At 42.3% G+C, this 16,221-nt stretch overlaps 1 protein-coding gene and 1 long non-coding RNA gene across 5 annotated transcripts in view; one reads left to right on the forward strand and one right to left on the reverse strand.

The window, feature by feature from the left end:
* Nucleotides 1-14,461, forward strand: part of LOC126391813 (cytokine receptor common subunit gamma-like) — a 36,132-nt gene extending 21,671 nt beyond the window's left edge. The window contains exons 2-8 of one of the 3 annotated variants that reach the window (XM_050046767.1): nt 5,009-5,099; nt 5,551-5,729; nt 8,202-8,323; nt 8,429-8,594; nt 11,254-11,538; nt 12,789-12,888; nt 13,873-14,461. In XM_050046767.1, coding sequence (XP_049902724.1) covers nt 5,009-5,099; nt 5,551-5,729; nt 8,202-8,323; nt 8,429-8,594; nt 11,254-11,538; nt 12,789-12,888; nt 13,873-13,981 — 1,052 coding nt within the window. In that variant the 3' untranslated portion in view covers nt 13,982-14,461. The remainder of the gene's footprint in view (nt 1-5,008; nt 5,100-5,550; nt 5,730-8,201; nt 8,324-8,428; nt 8,595-11,253; nt 11,539-12,788; nt 12,889-13,872) is intronic. The other 2 variants (XM_050046763.1, XM_050046764.1) reach the window with 2 other exon arrangements.
* LOC126391825 (uncharacterized) overlaps nt 1-16,221 on the reverse strand; it is a 69,689-nt gene that overhangs the window by 19,244 nt on the left and 34,224 nt on the right. The gene's annotated exons all lie outside the window — the stretch shown is intronic.

Here is a 16,221-nt window from a genome sequence, read left to right on the forward strand (position 1 = left end):
TTATTAATCAAACTCCAAATTAATAGTTTAGCGTATTTTATGAGACTGATATCTTTAACTGGCTATCATTTTTCCCTTTTACGGGAATGGTGCCCCACGAGGTGATTTAATGTTAATTAAGTCACATTATTTAACATAATTATAGGTGATTTAATGTTAATTAAGTCACATTATTTAACATAATTATTAATTATTTCCAGTAGCCAATTAAATCCCAACATATTTGATGCCTCCGTGTGAAGCCTAACATGTTGACCCCAACATTTATGGTGCCGCCGAGTGAGGTAAATATATGTTGACCCCAACACTTGTATTATGAAATTGAATTAACTCTCTCCCAACTCATTTAATACTGACACTCATTGCCAAAAAAAAGGGACATGATTGCAGTGCGACATGTCTGCCACAGCAGAGCATAACCATTTTAATCAACTGAAACTGCTACACTGACCACAGAAGATGCGCTTGCCGATGTGGGCACCCTGCTGCTCAACAGCAATTTTGCACAACTGGTCTAATTATTTTTCTCTGTGTGAGGCTCTGCAGCTCTCCAACAGGTGAGAACTACACAGAACTGTGTAAAAACTGAGTGCAGTCTGTTTAAAAAATAATAAAATGATAAACACATGGCACCAGAGGTAACACGAAGTAGCAGAGCAACCCTGTGGATGTTTTTACATTAAAATAAATCGCCCAAATAAATGTATCCTAATGGTAAAACGATCCATTTAATTGATTCAGTATATAGCATATGCTTCCAAAACCTGTATGACCAAGTGCTTTATCACTTGGTAAAACTCTATGCACACACAGTTAAGCTGGCAGCAACGGCATGCTGCAAAGATGAAGGCCTCTAGTTTCCCGGCACGGCGCAGGGTGGCGCAGGGTGGCGAATCCCGCGCAGAGCTAGTTTCGAGCAGCGTAACCCGAGGCGCACTCAGTTTGGTAGTTTGGCAGACCGAGGTGCACTGAAATGGATGTGGCGGCGCAGCAGGGGGAGGTGTCGACAGATCCAGCTTGGCGCAGTGACAGTTTCGTGCCAAATGGCTTCGCTGAAGGTGCGCTAAGAGCTCGCCAGCTGAAACCAGGTCTACTGTCAGTGCAAGCGGAGCGCAGCACACGTCACCAAAACCTCACAGGCAGGTTTCCAGAATGTCAGGCACATTAACAATGCAATAAATACCCACAACCACTATTCAATGCAACTATCTGCAATCAGCACATAAATATATCTCTATATCGACTGTCCCATCACATCTGATGTCAGATCAAAGGGGATTGGCACCGTTTGGCACGCGTAATGGAAACCCAACCTGATTTGATTAACACAGCTGCAAACTAATGAGTTCACATCCCTCTCAGCCAACCACAAACAGCCACAGCATCAGATAGGGAATATATATTCAGCATCTGTCATCTTAGAAAAGTCAAAAGAAAAGAAACCGAGTGAGACTGCGAGAGAGAAAGAGAGAGCGCGCCCACGAGAGAAACGCAACATTGATTTACAATTGTAGTGACCTCCTCCCAGGCTACCTTTGTATCATTAGCCCGTGGAGGTCTGCTCACAGTTCCGTATATTCGGACACTGCGAGCTTGGACCTCCCGGACCAAAACATCAGTTTCCTTCTGGGAGAAGTTTGGCCGCCTGACGCTGCTGCTCTCTTCTGCCATGGCGAATTGAGAAAACTCTCATTATGCCTTCGCGCGGCGCATTTAAGGGCGAGGAGAGGGGCTCATTTGATTGGTGCGATGTGTGTAAAACCCACTCCATGCCTTCTCTCCTCCCTCTTTCCGACTTGTGCAGGTAGGAGGGACGGAGGTGGGAAAGAGGAGTAGCTGCGCCAGCGCGCACGGTGTGCCAAACTTCCAAAATCCACCTGGCCACACCAATTTGGCGAAGCGCAGGTGTCTCAGACATGTATTAGGATATTACATACCTTGACATGTTTCGGCGGAAACTTCTGCCTTCCTCAGAAGTGTCACTCGGTGGTGGTTGTGATGCATCTTTATCAGCTGATCTGTCAATAAGCCGATATTGGGGACAATAAACAGGGACGAGGGGGCATACATGCTCTCCCACACCTGGAGCAGCAGTCCACAGAGGGTGGGCAGGAGTGGAGTTGAATGGGTCAAACAAACAAAGGATTTTCATCTGGCAGACCGCTGTTTGTGTCCCATGTGAAACCAAAGTAAACAGAGTTATTTTAATAACTTATGCAGGATTTATACTTCTGCATCAAATCAAATCAACAACGTACCTGCGTCATCGTAGAGCCTACGCCGTACCCTACACCATAGCCTGACACGAACCTCCCCAGAAATGTAACTACACATAGGGGCAAGACAGACCTCCTGTCTATTTTTATAAGATGAAACCATTTCCCTCAGTGGAAACAAAGCTTCTATTTACTTTGATTTCACAGATAAGGAACAAGAAATTGTGAAGACAATAAAGCCTCCATAAAATAGCATTTTAAGTCTTATGTGTGATTTATCCTGGCTTCATATGAGCAGAGGAAATCTCCGCTTGCTAGGCTAATTTATCCAATGTAAGATGCCATAGGCCTGTGCTAATAACGTTAGCACGTTATACTTGTTTGGAAAATGTGTTTAGTAGAAGACAGTTGTTTTGTCGGTGAACCATGTGAGTTGTATTGGAGTCGGATTTTGTAATGTTACCTTTGTTAATTGTTGCTGTTATCCTTGGCTTTATATACGTAGAGGAAAAGTCCACTGGCCACTAAGCTAATTTATACAATGTAAAATGCCACAGGTTTGTGCTAATAACATTAGCATGTATAATTATGGGGAAAATGTGTCCAGATAAAAACAAGTGTTTGTCTGTGAATGCTGCGAGTTATAGTGAAGCCGATTTGTGTACTTGTGTTTTAAATTGTCTCTATTAAGCCATGTTTAATGTGTGTTTTGAATCAACTAAAGTTCACAGCACTTCACAGAAACCCCACCACTGACTAGTGTTTTGGAGGGTTAACTGCAGAGTGACACAGACACACCACTGTACAAGTATAAATGCTCACAACGCCGTAGGCCATGTGCGTAGACTACAGCGTAGGCTCTGCATAGAGGTAGGTCTGCAGGTATACATCCCACTTTTGTGTGCTCCTGTGTGTAGCATAATATGCTAGTGACATATGTCACATTGAGATAGTAACAAACGTACTTACTTTAAGCCAAACCATGATGTATCTTTTAAACCCAACCCATGCATGTGACAAGAGAACTAGATATTGTGACCAGTGTGGTAAGGATTCAAATGCAGCACCACAGACAGACAGGACAGTTTGTAATGACCTTTAATTTACTGCTTGGTAAAACACAGAATGAGCAGGCAGGTGAAACAACAGGGAGACTCAACTTCTCGGTTCGGAACCTTCCGAGACATAGATTCAGTGTAATACTTTTGGCGAACCACGCTGAAGCAGAGAGCAGGTTAGTCACTGCCATCTGCTGGATGAACACATACACCAAACTTGATTGTGTGTAATTGTACCGAGAGGGGGCAGACAGGAGGCGACATCGGGTGAGCAGACGATTTGATACCAGGTAAACACAAAGGGAAAGGTTGGTCGGCACTGACGACAAGCCAAGCTGAGGCTACCATACAAGGTACCACCTGCTATTTAGTAACCATTCACATATTCTCACACACCAATGGTGTGGATGACATGCGGACGGACTGAACTGCCAATCTAATGATTAATGGATGACTAAACCACTGGACGCATTTAAGGAGTAGAAACTGTAAATTTCCTGTAGAAATGAAAGTTTATCAAGACACAATGCATGTATGGAGTGTATACTGACACGCCGTCCCTGAGCATCTAAAACTGACACTGGAGGGGTACCGAGAGCATCACTGTTTGACGTGTAGGGCCACTGACCAGAGTCAGTATTTGATGAGTTGAGAGTGAGAACATGTTACACTGAGTGCGTTTACATGGACAGTTTAATTCCCTTTTCATTCGGAATGAAAGTTCATCCTATTAAAAGTGATCTTGTAAACACCTCATTCCGAATGAAAATGGCCAGTGCAATTGAAAATCCAATCCGATGTAAGGGCTGGAATATTCCATTTCTAATTCCGAATTAAAAAATTTCTCGCACTTGGATACACTCATTCCTCTTTAAGTTCATTCCGGTCTTTCTGCGCATGCTCGTTTCTTTGCCCTTCTGGCGCGATGACATATATAGTGCATGCGACAAGATGGCAGCTTCTAAAAACAAGAGATAGTCCCGAGCGGTCTTCTATCTCCCTTCTTCGACCTTCGACCTCCCTTCTCCTCCTCAACAGACGAAGCATTAGCAGAACAAGGTTGTTGTCGTACTGCTGCTTCAAGAATATAAGCAAAACAAGCCCGGAAAAGGCACTAAGAATGGCGTCGTCAAGCATCTTGTTAACGAAATGGAACGAGGACTTCAGTGTTTTCTTCCAGTAAACGTAAACACGTAACATCCGCCCCGCCCCCTATCCAATCAGAAACTTTCCCTGTCCCAAACCTTGCGCGGACCGGAATAAAGGCGATTAAAAGGCGATTAAACTGATCTCCTGTGTAAACCCTCATTTGGAATGAATATTTCCCATGTAAACTACCTGGAAAAAATTGACAGTTTAAGGGCTTTACCATAAACTCTGTTTAAACTTTGTTTATGGTAAAGCCCTTAAACTCTGTTTATGGTAAAGCAACTGCTATAGCCTATAGAGCAAGAAAATCTGCAAAGAGTGGGCAGGAGCAAAGATGGATGGATCAAACAAACTCCAGATTTTCACCTGGGAGACCACTCGGAGTGAGAACTTGTTACACTGTTAATAGCACATGTACTTCCTTGGTTAAGTGAATTCCCTTTGTGTCATTGTGTTTCCATTTACACATTGTGTGTGTTTGTAAGTGGATTGCTATTAATCTATTACCATTTGCGTAGGTCTGTACTTGGCCTATGTGTAACCCTAATGATCTTTATTTTCTCTACCCTCTTGTGTCTCTGACAGATGTGGACTGTTTGTTTGTGCATCTGAAATATGTTCACTGTTCCTGGAATAAGCAAGGGACTCCAGAGGTCAATTACACCTTCTATGGCTGGTTCGTAATTACAGTGACAGTCACTCTGACAAAATAAAACTAATTTTGTAGTATACTCGAAATTTATCAAACTACAAGGAGTATCGTTACATTTCTGGGACAATGCACATCAGGCTACAGCATAGGCTACGGTGTAGGGTACACAGAGCTTATGCTGTAGGCACAGCATCATTTCAACACAAACGTATATATCCTGCTTAAGTAGGAGTTCTTATCCTTCACACTGAGTGAAGGATGTTACGCTCTGAAATTGGTTCTTTAGAGCATTATCTCTTGTGGAAGTCTCAAAAGATTAAGATAAATATGAGGCCTAATATCTCAAAGTAGCAAATATCAGAGAAAACATTACCCAAAGTACTGTGACCTAATGATTACATGATCAATTAACAGTTGCCGTGGCTGCATACTTGGCTTTGTGTGTGAATGACTGAATAGTGATTTCTTTCTTTAGGTTCCACGGTGACGAAGTAGTCAGTGAGTGCCCCACCTACCTTTCAGAGAACAACATAAACACTGGATGTAACCAGCCCTATGACAACTCCAACTCAGTCAGGAGGTTCACCACATTTTACACCAGACTGGTACACGGAGAAGACGTCCATCAGAAGGAGCATAATCTTAAAGATAAAGGTATGCTTATTTACCAGGGTTAAACACAACATCGGGAGGTACTTTTCAGAATATTAAACTAATAAATGAAGAAGTAACAGGTTTTTGTTTGTTTGTTTTTTGCTGTTTTTTTTGTTGATGGAAGACATTTTTTATACCTACTAGTGTGTGATATAAACATGACTTATAAACAAATAAGGTTATCATTTCAGTGAAAAAGCAAATGATTATGAACCATTAAGGTTTATCATTTTTTAATTGTGACTTTTCATGCTACCTACTGCATGGAGTTTGGTACAACTGGTTCCTTAAAGCTATGGTCTACGTTTAGAAAGACGATGAGAAAGATTTGAAAAAAGCATCGACCCCCCCCCCCCCACACCCCTCCCTCTGTGCTCCATGATCCCTCCCCTCCGAGCTCGTGTCCCTCTCCCCTCCGAGCCTCCTAATGACACCCACCCTCCCGCATAGCAACATACAGTTACATACAGCATACACTTATCTATGTCACAACATCCACAATAAAAATGAAATACTACCTGTTCAACAAAAACTCCGCTGTATCAGCATCATTTTTCAGGCCCAGATCTTGCGGGAGCTTTCTCCATCGGTCAAAGGAACTGAGGAGACAGAACATGGTGGCACGCGAGAGTGCAGCGGCTCTTAGCTTTCTCATATATGTAGTTTTGTCCGCGTTTTTCTGCTCATGTCGAGCAGATTTTGTGTATAGTCGACAGGACATTATCAACATCAGCTGGAAGTGCAAGGTTGACATCACGAGAGACTTTCAAAAGGCACACAACATCCCGGACGCCATCGGCAGACCTGCAGAGTCACTGTGGATCTGCTGCCCGAGCAAGCGACGCAGACGCCGGAGGGAACGAAGGCATAAGCGTGGGTGCCGCTCGGGGATATTGGCTAGGCTAAAGAAGTACCCTCACACTCCGTCACTGCTGAGCATCTTCCTGACAACCGCAGATCTATTTTGAACAAATTGGATGAACTGGAGCTATTGATTGCCTCTAACCGCTATGTACAGACCTGTGGGATTATGATCATAACGGAAAGCTGGCTTCACCCGCTCATACCCGATGCTGCGGTGCAGCTAGTGGGCCGCACTAGCCACCGGCAGGACAGAAACTTTGAGTCCGGTAAGAGGAAAGGAGGGGGTCTCTGTGTTTATCTCCATAACAACTTGTGTAACAACAGCACGATCATTGCTCACCTTTATTGTCCAGACCTTGAGGCTCTCTCAATATCCTCAATATCTATTCTACCTTCCCCGGGAACTGAATGTTGTCACCATCTCAGCTATCTACATACCACCGGATGCTAACGTTAGCATTGCTTTTAGTAGCTTAGCAACCATTGTAAACAAACTGCAGCACGCCCATCCCAAGGGCCTTACAAACCGCTCTTACTTTCGAATGCGGAGGGGGGTTGGGACGAGGCGGGACGAGGAGCAGAGGAGTGTCAAAATGGAGCGACAGGATTGGACGGAGGGTGAGAGAGAGAGCGCAAATTTGAACAAGGAGTAACTCCCATGCGGACCGGATGGCTGTGATTGGTCAGTTTCTTTGCAGGCCTGCAGCCGCCGGAGAGAATGGATTTTTTTGATTCCTTTTGCTCTTCACATTGTGTAGCTGGCCTCCATCCCTTCCTCCCATGGCACTGTGAGTTCTGCCATGATTACTGACTTGGCAGAAGTGGACCACAGGACGATGTCTGGCCGTTGGGCAGTAATCGATATTTCAAGAGGAAACTTAAGCTGTTGGTTCAGGTCAACCCTCATCTGCCATTTGTCTCCAGGTTTCAGTACTGACCACTCCTTCTGGTTGGTGATTTCCGCTTCAGCTCCCTGTCTGATGAAGCGAATCTGCGGTTCAGGGGATGATTGGCTGGTTCTGTTGGCTTCGAGCCTGCGTTCCTCCAACACCTCTGCCAGTTTTCGGAGTACTTGGTTGTGACACCATCTGTACCGGCCCTGGGTCAAAGCTGATTTGCAGCCAGATAATATGTGTTGCAAGTTGGGATTCGGGGCATCACAGAGACAGCAAGCTGTTTCTGAAACATAGTCACAAATCCATAAGAAGAGCCACAACAAAGACCAAGATGTGGCCTGCAACAGATGGTAAGGCTTGTGTTTTTAGTCGTTTTTAGCGAACCTAAACTTGCAACCCCCATCAGCCAATTAAGAAAAGTGAGGAGTCAGCAGTTAACAATGGCATAAAACAGTCAATAAAACAGGTTTTCTCAACAATTGTGATTCACTGCAACCACTAGAGATCCTTGAGCATACAGTCATAAACCCACACTAATTGGTCCAGCGGTTTGTGCAATTAGTTGTGGACTAATGACCAAAAGCATGATTGCCTTCAGGTTTTACGCTGGAGGAGATCAAATATATGACAATATCAAGACTTAATATGTCTGCCCTTTACCTTGTTATCACATTGTATATTATGTATAATTAATGGTCTGTGTCATCTCTAGTGAAGTTAAATCCACCAACAAACGTGAGTGACCAGATCTATCTGTGCCTCACTTGGACCCAGATTTTACCTAACTGTGTGGAGAGTGAAGTTCGCTACAGGATCAATGACAGCTCATGGGAGGTAGGCAGTTTGAAGGAAGATAATCTCTCGGCCTTTGCATCATTATATTTTTTGTCTTTGGTTTGTACCCATCTCTCTTTCTCAACTCCATCTTACTGTCCTCAGACTTCTCGTGTCAGACCTGGGATGCAGGAATACTGCATCAACATGCCCTCCGTCAAATCCCTTGTTGAGTTGCAAGTGCGGAGCAAAATGGAGTTCGCCTGTGGAGGGTCTTTATTCTGGAGTGAGTGGAGTGAGCCTGTGGTCTGGGGATCCAACAAAAGCACAGGTAAAACTGCAAAAATAAGAGGACAACATGCTGTACAGCAGTTTTGAAGGTCTCGGTCTTGTTTTTATCATGGACAAAGAGGAATTAGGATTTTATTTCAAGACCATATAAAGATAGCTAAGATTATTTCAGCTCCTTTGAGTTTGTTCGTATTTGTGTGCTCATAGAAAACAAAGGAAAATTCCCCTTCGTTAAATTCAACTCTGCAATGCCTTTTGCTTATTCTTATAGTACAGTTATATATACACACCGACACACACACACACACACACACACCATCTTTTAGTGAAATGAACGTGTTTTTAAGGGAATATGGATCTTTCAGATTAGTTTGAGGCGTGCCTATGGTTTGCATGTTCCACATTTTATCGTAAGTGTGTCATGCACTGTGGGGCCTGCACTTGTCTCGGGTTGCATTTATTAAACAGTGTGTAGGATCAGCCTTATATCCTTTCGTCTACATGCCCACATTCAGCCATAAATGGTCAATGCATAGCACCTGATGAATGCTGATGCATAGAAATGAGCCCGCCGAACAATGGTCCATGGCAACAGTATCACCACAGTGTTTATGTGTTTACAGCAATCAGACTGATTGCTTAACACCTTGCCAAAATGACCATGACAATCAGTGGTATCGCCCAACCAGAGATATATTTTAAGAATGAAAGTTTGACAGGTGAACACTATTTATTTATTTATTTAAGTTTGGTTATAGGAAACTTGCCCTGCATTATGACTTGCACTCATAATGAGAATATCGAGTCGTGCAAGAGCTTTTTTCCAGACTTTGCTAGTTTACACAGACTATATGTGCCAACACATTCTCACTCCAACCTTGCCACATATTGACGTTTTGGTCATAGACTTTCTACGCTGACATACGACGTGCATGGTACCCTGGGTGCGTTGGTTGTTGACGTTCTGGGACACTGTGTCAAGTTGCCTGTTACATGCATTGTATTCTTTCAACATACACTTCCATTTTCACAGGAAATTTACCGTTTACATACAGTCTCTTTCAAAATAAATGCATCGGTATCGGTACAACACTGCGAATTGCTGTTTTTTTTCTTTCAACCACAAATACATATGGTTGGGTTTAGGAAAAAAGGAAGAGGGTTTGGCTTTAGAATCTTACGGGACGTGAACACTGCTCTCCGACATGAAAGTCTTTGTTTGTTGGACCCATCCACCACCCCAAGTCACTGCCCAAGCACCGGATTTTGACAACTTTGGAGTGAGACCGGGCTCTATGTGCAGGCAGTGAAGATATAAGGTGACTGGGGAAGACAGGAGTGAGGCATGTGTGACAGTGATGGCGATGCACACTGTCGTGTTCACTGCAGCGATTTTATACACAAAAACTACATTAAAGTTATGGTAGTATTTTGTGATTTATGCTCAGTGTTAGATCATATTATTTAAAACTTTAGATGCTCTGTTCTGCAATTCCGTAGCATACAGTCCGGCCCTCTCCTCTGCATTTCAGGTGGTGAAAGGATTTAGATAGCGCTGATGAAATATTGAGTAGAATCTTTTATTAAGATTTGAGTTGGCTTATAATTTTTTTATAATTGAAAGGTGCTTAAAGTTATGGATCAATAGCACAACCAATTTTCCCTGTCTCCAAAATGTTTGTACGCATGGGTCTGAGTTTCCATACGGGCGTGCACGTTCTCCCATCAAGTTTGTTTTTATAGATCACAGCTTTTGTGTGGGATGTGGCGTACGCCTATTTCAGGCCTTGTTTCGTTATACAGTAGTTATAAATGAGACCCCTGGTCTTGGTCTTGATTTGGTCTCAACCTCTCAAAGTCTTGGTCTTGCTTCAGTCTCAGTACACTTTGGTCTTGGTCATGACTTGGTTTTAGTTTAGGTGGTCTTGGCTAAAGCATTGCCTGATATATCTTCTTCTTATTACCCCAGTAACAAAGTATGTGATTATATTAGCCAAGATTTATGTGAATGATGACCTTCGGGCCGCTCCCCTGATTCCACTCATAGACTGCTCTCCCATTAGATTTGTACTTTGGTGCAGATGTTTCTACTCGCTGCTCTGTCAGCTCCACTAAATTTCGGCTAAATGTATGCTGTTTTGTGTATTTGATGGTGCTTGTTGTGGTTGGCTTTGGACGGTGGTGGCGTGTGGCTGCAAGTTGCTCACTGGGACGAGGAAATCAATTCGCCAGTCTGTAAACTCTCCTCCTGCTGACTTCTGCTAGCTGACCAGATTGTAGTTTTCAAATGTAAAAATCAGTAAACATTGAGAAACTGATAGAGAAGATGGGGCACAGCCAAACTAGCACCCTGCTAGCAATTGTACAGGCAGTGGATAATAAACTGGACAACCTGCATTAGTTTGCAACGGGATATCAGGAACTGTAATGTTCTTTGTTTCACTGAAACTCTGCTGAATCCTTGACAGCGTCATTCAACCAGGTGACTCTGAGAGAAGGGGAAGAGGTGTATGCTTTGTGTTGAATGGGGACAGGTGTGATTAGATGGAGGGGGACACATGTAAGCCCCAGTTTGTTTTTATGAGTTGATAGTGAAAGACGATACAGGATTCTGTGTAGTAACTCAAATGATTGAACTGCCTTAGTGAGAAACATTGATTTAGTTCATACCTTGTAAAAATCTGTTTGTGTGTCCACAGTGTATCCAATGATCCTAAATAGCTCTAAGTGTGAGCTTCAGTCGGTGGTCCTGACTTGTGTGTGTATCAGTGAGGGGTTTCCTTTACCCACCATCAGATGGCCGCTGTTGAAGAACCAAGCAGAGTACTCTGTTACGACCACTGTGTCAAACCACACAGTCAACAGCACCCTCACCCTAACTGTCAAGGACCACAGCAACATTTCTATTGAGTGTGTGAGCAGTAATGAAGGTGGGGAATCAAAAGCAGACATCATCATCATCATAACTTCAGAGAGGCGAGAAGGTGAACACACACACACACCACCAATCAATGATATCAGTGAACATGCGTTGATAACGTAATGTATGTTCAACTGTTTCCAATGACACTACCAAGAAGATGATGACATGCAGTCAGTAGTGGGTGGGTTACCTTCACAACATTTTGGCCTCATCAGCATCAACGCTTTCTGCACATCATTTGGCACATTCAATATCAGCCAAAACAGCATTTTTTTACTGCCTGATGATGTGTCATATGTTAGTATGTCACATTAAGGCAGAGCATCAAACACAATAATAGAGAGTTATTGTCCTATAACTACTGAAACGGACTGCAGGTCAGAGAATGGACTTTGCTCATTGTACTGCACAAATGCAACCTAATGATAGCCTGTATTAATAACTACAGATACAATATTCAAGGAAATACAGGAATGATCACAAAGATGAGATGTTTCTATCCATTTTTTCTTCTGAAATAACTTCAGTGGTAAATAGGCACAGTTCCCAGGGTGCCATGGGTGTGTCCATTAACAGCTGGTCACAGCAGGCATCAGGCCGCTTTTGCAAAATGAAAAGAAGCTAGGGGCCAGTTAATAACCAAACAAACAATAATATTTATCAGTAAATTAATTGCCTTTTCAACATTTGCTGTGCTCATTTATCTTTGCCAAGAGACAAAAAAGTTGCAGCAGCCCCTGCACAGGTCAGTGTACACAGGGGTGTTTCTAGGATTTGGGAACATTTGGCGCTTAGCCCAGACCCTGCCAGAGCCTATCCCAGCTGACATTGGGAGGCGGGGTACACCAGGTCGCCAGGCTGTTGCAGGCTGACACATAGAGACAGACAACCATTCACGCTCACATTCAACCTACGGACAATTTAGAGTTATCAATTAACCTGCATGTCTTTGGACTGTGGGAGGAAGCCGGAGTACCCAGAGAAAACCCACACTGACACGGGGAGAACATGCAAACTCCGCACAGGGAGGGAACCAGGAACACTATTTATGTATATAGTTTGTTGAACTGATTCTATTAAAATATAAATTAGGATGAAAGGTCTCACCCTTGTTTCTTCTTTGGCATTACAAAGCCCATTTGTATATTCTTGAATAATTTCATCAAAACATTTTTGTAGTTTTTGGTATCAGTCATTTACAGGTAACACTGTGTAAATGGAGGTGTCTAGCTAACACAGTAGCCACTAAGTGTACAACATTAAAATAACACTTGAACAGTTATATAATCTATATTGTGTTATTTCCAATAGCAGATGAACATGGACCATGTGCAGTGCCTCTCTTGACTGTCGTCGCTGTTGTATCTCTTACTGTGAATGTCCTCTGCATGATCCCCTTCATATTCCTTTGGTATGTTACTACAACCCTGATTCCAAAAAAAAAAAAAGTCTGGATGCTTTGTGAAATGTAAATAAAAACAGAATGCATTGATTTGAAAATCTTTTTTGACATATAATGAATTGAATACAGTATAGGACAAGATATATAATGTTCAAACTGACAAACTGTATTGTTATTTGTAAATATATACACTCATTCTGAATTTAATGCCTGCAACATGTTGCAAAAACGTTGGGACAGGGGAAACAAAAGGCTGGGGAAGTTGTGAAATGCTCAAAAAACAAACAGGTTAATTGGTAACAGGTGATAGTATCATGATTCGGTATGAAAGGGACATCCACGAAAGGCTCAGTTGCTCTCAAGCAAGGATAGCGTGAAGTTCACCAAAAAACTGCATGGGCAAAGAGCCCAACAGTGTAAGAACAACGTTTCTAAACACACAGTTGCAAGACATTTATGGATTTCATCATCTACAATCCATAGTATCATCAAAAATTAGCAGTCCAGACCTTTCTAACACTGAACATGTGTATGAAATGCAAAATACAACAACAGAGATCCTGGACTGTTGAGGAACTGAAGTCGTATATCGAGCAAGACTAGGACAGAGTTACACTCTCAAAACTTCAACATAGTGTCCTCAGTTCCTTAACGCTTACTGAGTGTTGTTAAAAGAAGAGGTGATGTAACACATGTCCCTGTCCCAACTTTTTTGGAACATGTTGCAGGCATCAAAATCATAGTAAGTGTATATTTACAGACAACAATAAAGTTTATCACTTTGAACTTTAAATGTCTTGTCTCTGTACTGTATTCAGTGGAACATAGGTCAAAAAGGATTTACAGATCATTGCATTCTGTTGTTATTTAGGTTTTACACAGCATCGCAACTTTTCTGGAACTGGGGTTTTACTTCATCATTTTAAGCTCTGAAGGCTCTGTTAATGCAGTAGAGACTTTGACATCAGGTGTCTCTCTTTATTCTCTCCAAAGGATCACAAGAAAAAAGGTGAAACCAAAGCAAGAGGACAGAACGTACATGTCACTGAAGAAAACAGAAACATCACCGGAGTATGATGTGATTGGCCATCCTCTGAGCTAACAAGGTTCAGCTTCCACTGAGTGTCATAGAAAATGATACTTTCGTACTCTGATTTAAAACATGTACATTTTATAAGTAAAACGCTTCTCAGTTTCTTTTTATTTTATTTTACCGCACCTATATTTAGTATTTTACAGTATATATATATTTTTTTTTTGTTTACATTTACTGAACCAGGGGAAGTCCACTGAGTACACATTATTCCAGTATAATCATAGTCATCTGTTGTAGGTGCCTGGGATTTAAGTGCTTTGCAGATTTCTCAACGAGTCTGGAGATCTGGAAACAGACGTTTTCAAGTGAAAATAATTATTTGATATTTTTATATTATTTTATTATACAATGTTTATGAGCTGTCATTGTGGTCACAACTGTGTCTTTAACAATGTGCCTTGAATACACTCTTTAAAACCAACCTGATTATCTTTGCTGTATGGTGTATGCAATTCTTTTTGACAATAAAGGCAATTTTGATTTGTAGATTAGTTGTAGAGGTTTCCTTTGCCACATATCACAAACAATGAAAAGTCATTATGGCTGCACAGAACTATGAGTGTTTGGCTCAAAGAATATTGAACCTATGGCACATTGAGCCTGATAGAGACCCTGCGTCTTCATATGAGGACATCACATTTTGGGTTTATTTGACCTAATACATTATTCTACTTACCTCAGACTTGGTGTCCTCATTCATGGACACTTTTATGTGCCATCTAGTGGTGGTAAGAGCACAATACACTAATCCATGTAAACACAAAATGGCAGCCATCTCTGCCAAGTCAGTCTGGCTACATATTTGACCAATTTTAGCAACAGTAACACTAAGACACTGTTAATTAGGAAGTACTTGTTTGAAGACATTGGGACTTTATTATCGTTCACAGTGTTTTATTTTTTTATACTTAAAGGGTACTACTGATCCCAAATAGCCAGGAGAATTTTAAAATGCATATCAAAGAAAAGTTTGGGTCGTAGGAGGATAATGCATGAGAAATAATCCTTAAACACACACTTAAGTTGAAACGATGTAACCTCTGGTGAGACTTTATCAGCAACTTAATTAATTATGTAAGTGGTTGGGCATCGTGCTTAATCTGCAACTCAGACTTGCTAGTCAACTTCCTTTTTTTTAAAATATTATAAATAATGTTCACTTGACCACTATTACCTAACCGGCATAAAGGCGCCTTTCAAGGCACTCAAGGTCACCTTACAGAACAAGTAAAAGACAATTGAATTTAAAAGGGGTAAAAGACACATCAAACATCAACACAGTAAAATGTGAAATCTGCAGCAGAGCAATGGCAATTAAAGAGAATAGGCCTGTTTAAAAAGGTGGGTTTTCAGGTGGGATTTGAAAATGGATAATGAGTCAAAGTTCCTGATGTCGGGAGGGAGGAGGTTCCAGAGGCGTGGGGCAGAGCGGCTGAAGGCTCTGGACCCCATGGTGGACAGACAGGCAGAGGGCACAATGAGGCTGATGGAAGAGGCCAACCTGAGTGTTGATGTGGAGGAGGTCAGAGAGGTATGGGGGAGCGAGGTTATGGATGGCCTTGAAAGCATGGAGCAGAATTTTCAAGTCCATGCGATATCTGACCGGAAGCCAGTGAAGTTGTTGTAGGGTAGGTGTGATGTGATTGATGGACGGAGTTCTGGTGATCATACAGGCGGCAGAGTTCTGGACCAATTGGAGCTTATGGATGGTCTTGTGGGGCAGACCAAAGAAAAGGGAGTTGCAGTAATCCAGGTGGGATGTAACCAGAGTGTGGACCAGGATGGCAGTGCTGTTGGGGGTGAGGGACGGATGGAGACGATTAATAATGCGTAGATGGATATAGGCTGACCAGGTAGTGTTATTGATGTGGGATTGGAATGACAGAGTGCTGTCAAGGATGTCACCCAGACTCTTAACCTGAGGGGAGTTGTCAATGGGGATGGTAAAACTGGGAGTGTTAGTGAGAGTGGATTTAGAGCCATCGAGGAGAACATGACAGGTATTAGCCAGTAACATGTATTGTAACACAAGTCTGATTATGGTGTGTATTATTGAAGCAATATATGAAGAAGCTGTAAATGACAAAGTATTATACAATATTAACACTGTCACATAAAAAACAGTGAGTGGAAACAGTGTCAGTGTGTCACTCGCAGAAGACGAGAACAGGGACACTCCCTAAATCCTTTTTGTTGCAAAAAGAGGACAGAAATAGAAAAGTGAGGAGGGCAAGGGTCAGTTCATA

This window comes from Epinephelus moara, chromosome 6 (assembly GCF_006386435.1).
Source record: "Epinephelus moara isolate mb chromosome 6, YSFRI_EMoa_1.0, whole genome shotgun sequence".
Taxonomy (NCBI): Eukaryota; Metazoa; Chordata; class Actinopteri; order Perciformes; family Serranidae; genus Epinephelus; species Epinephelus moara.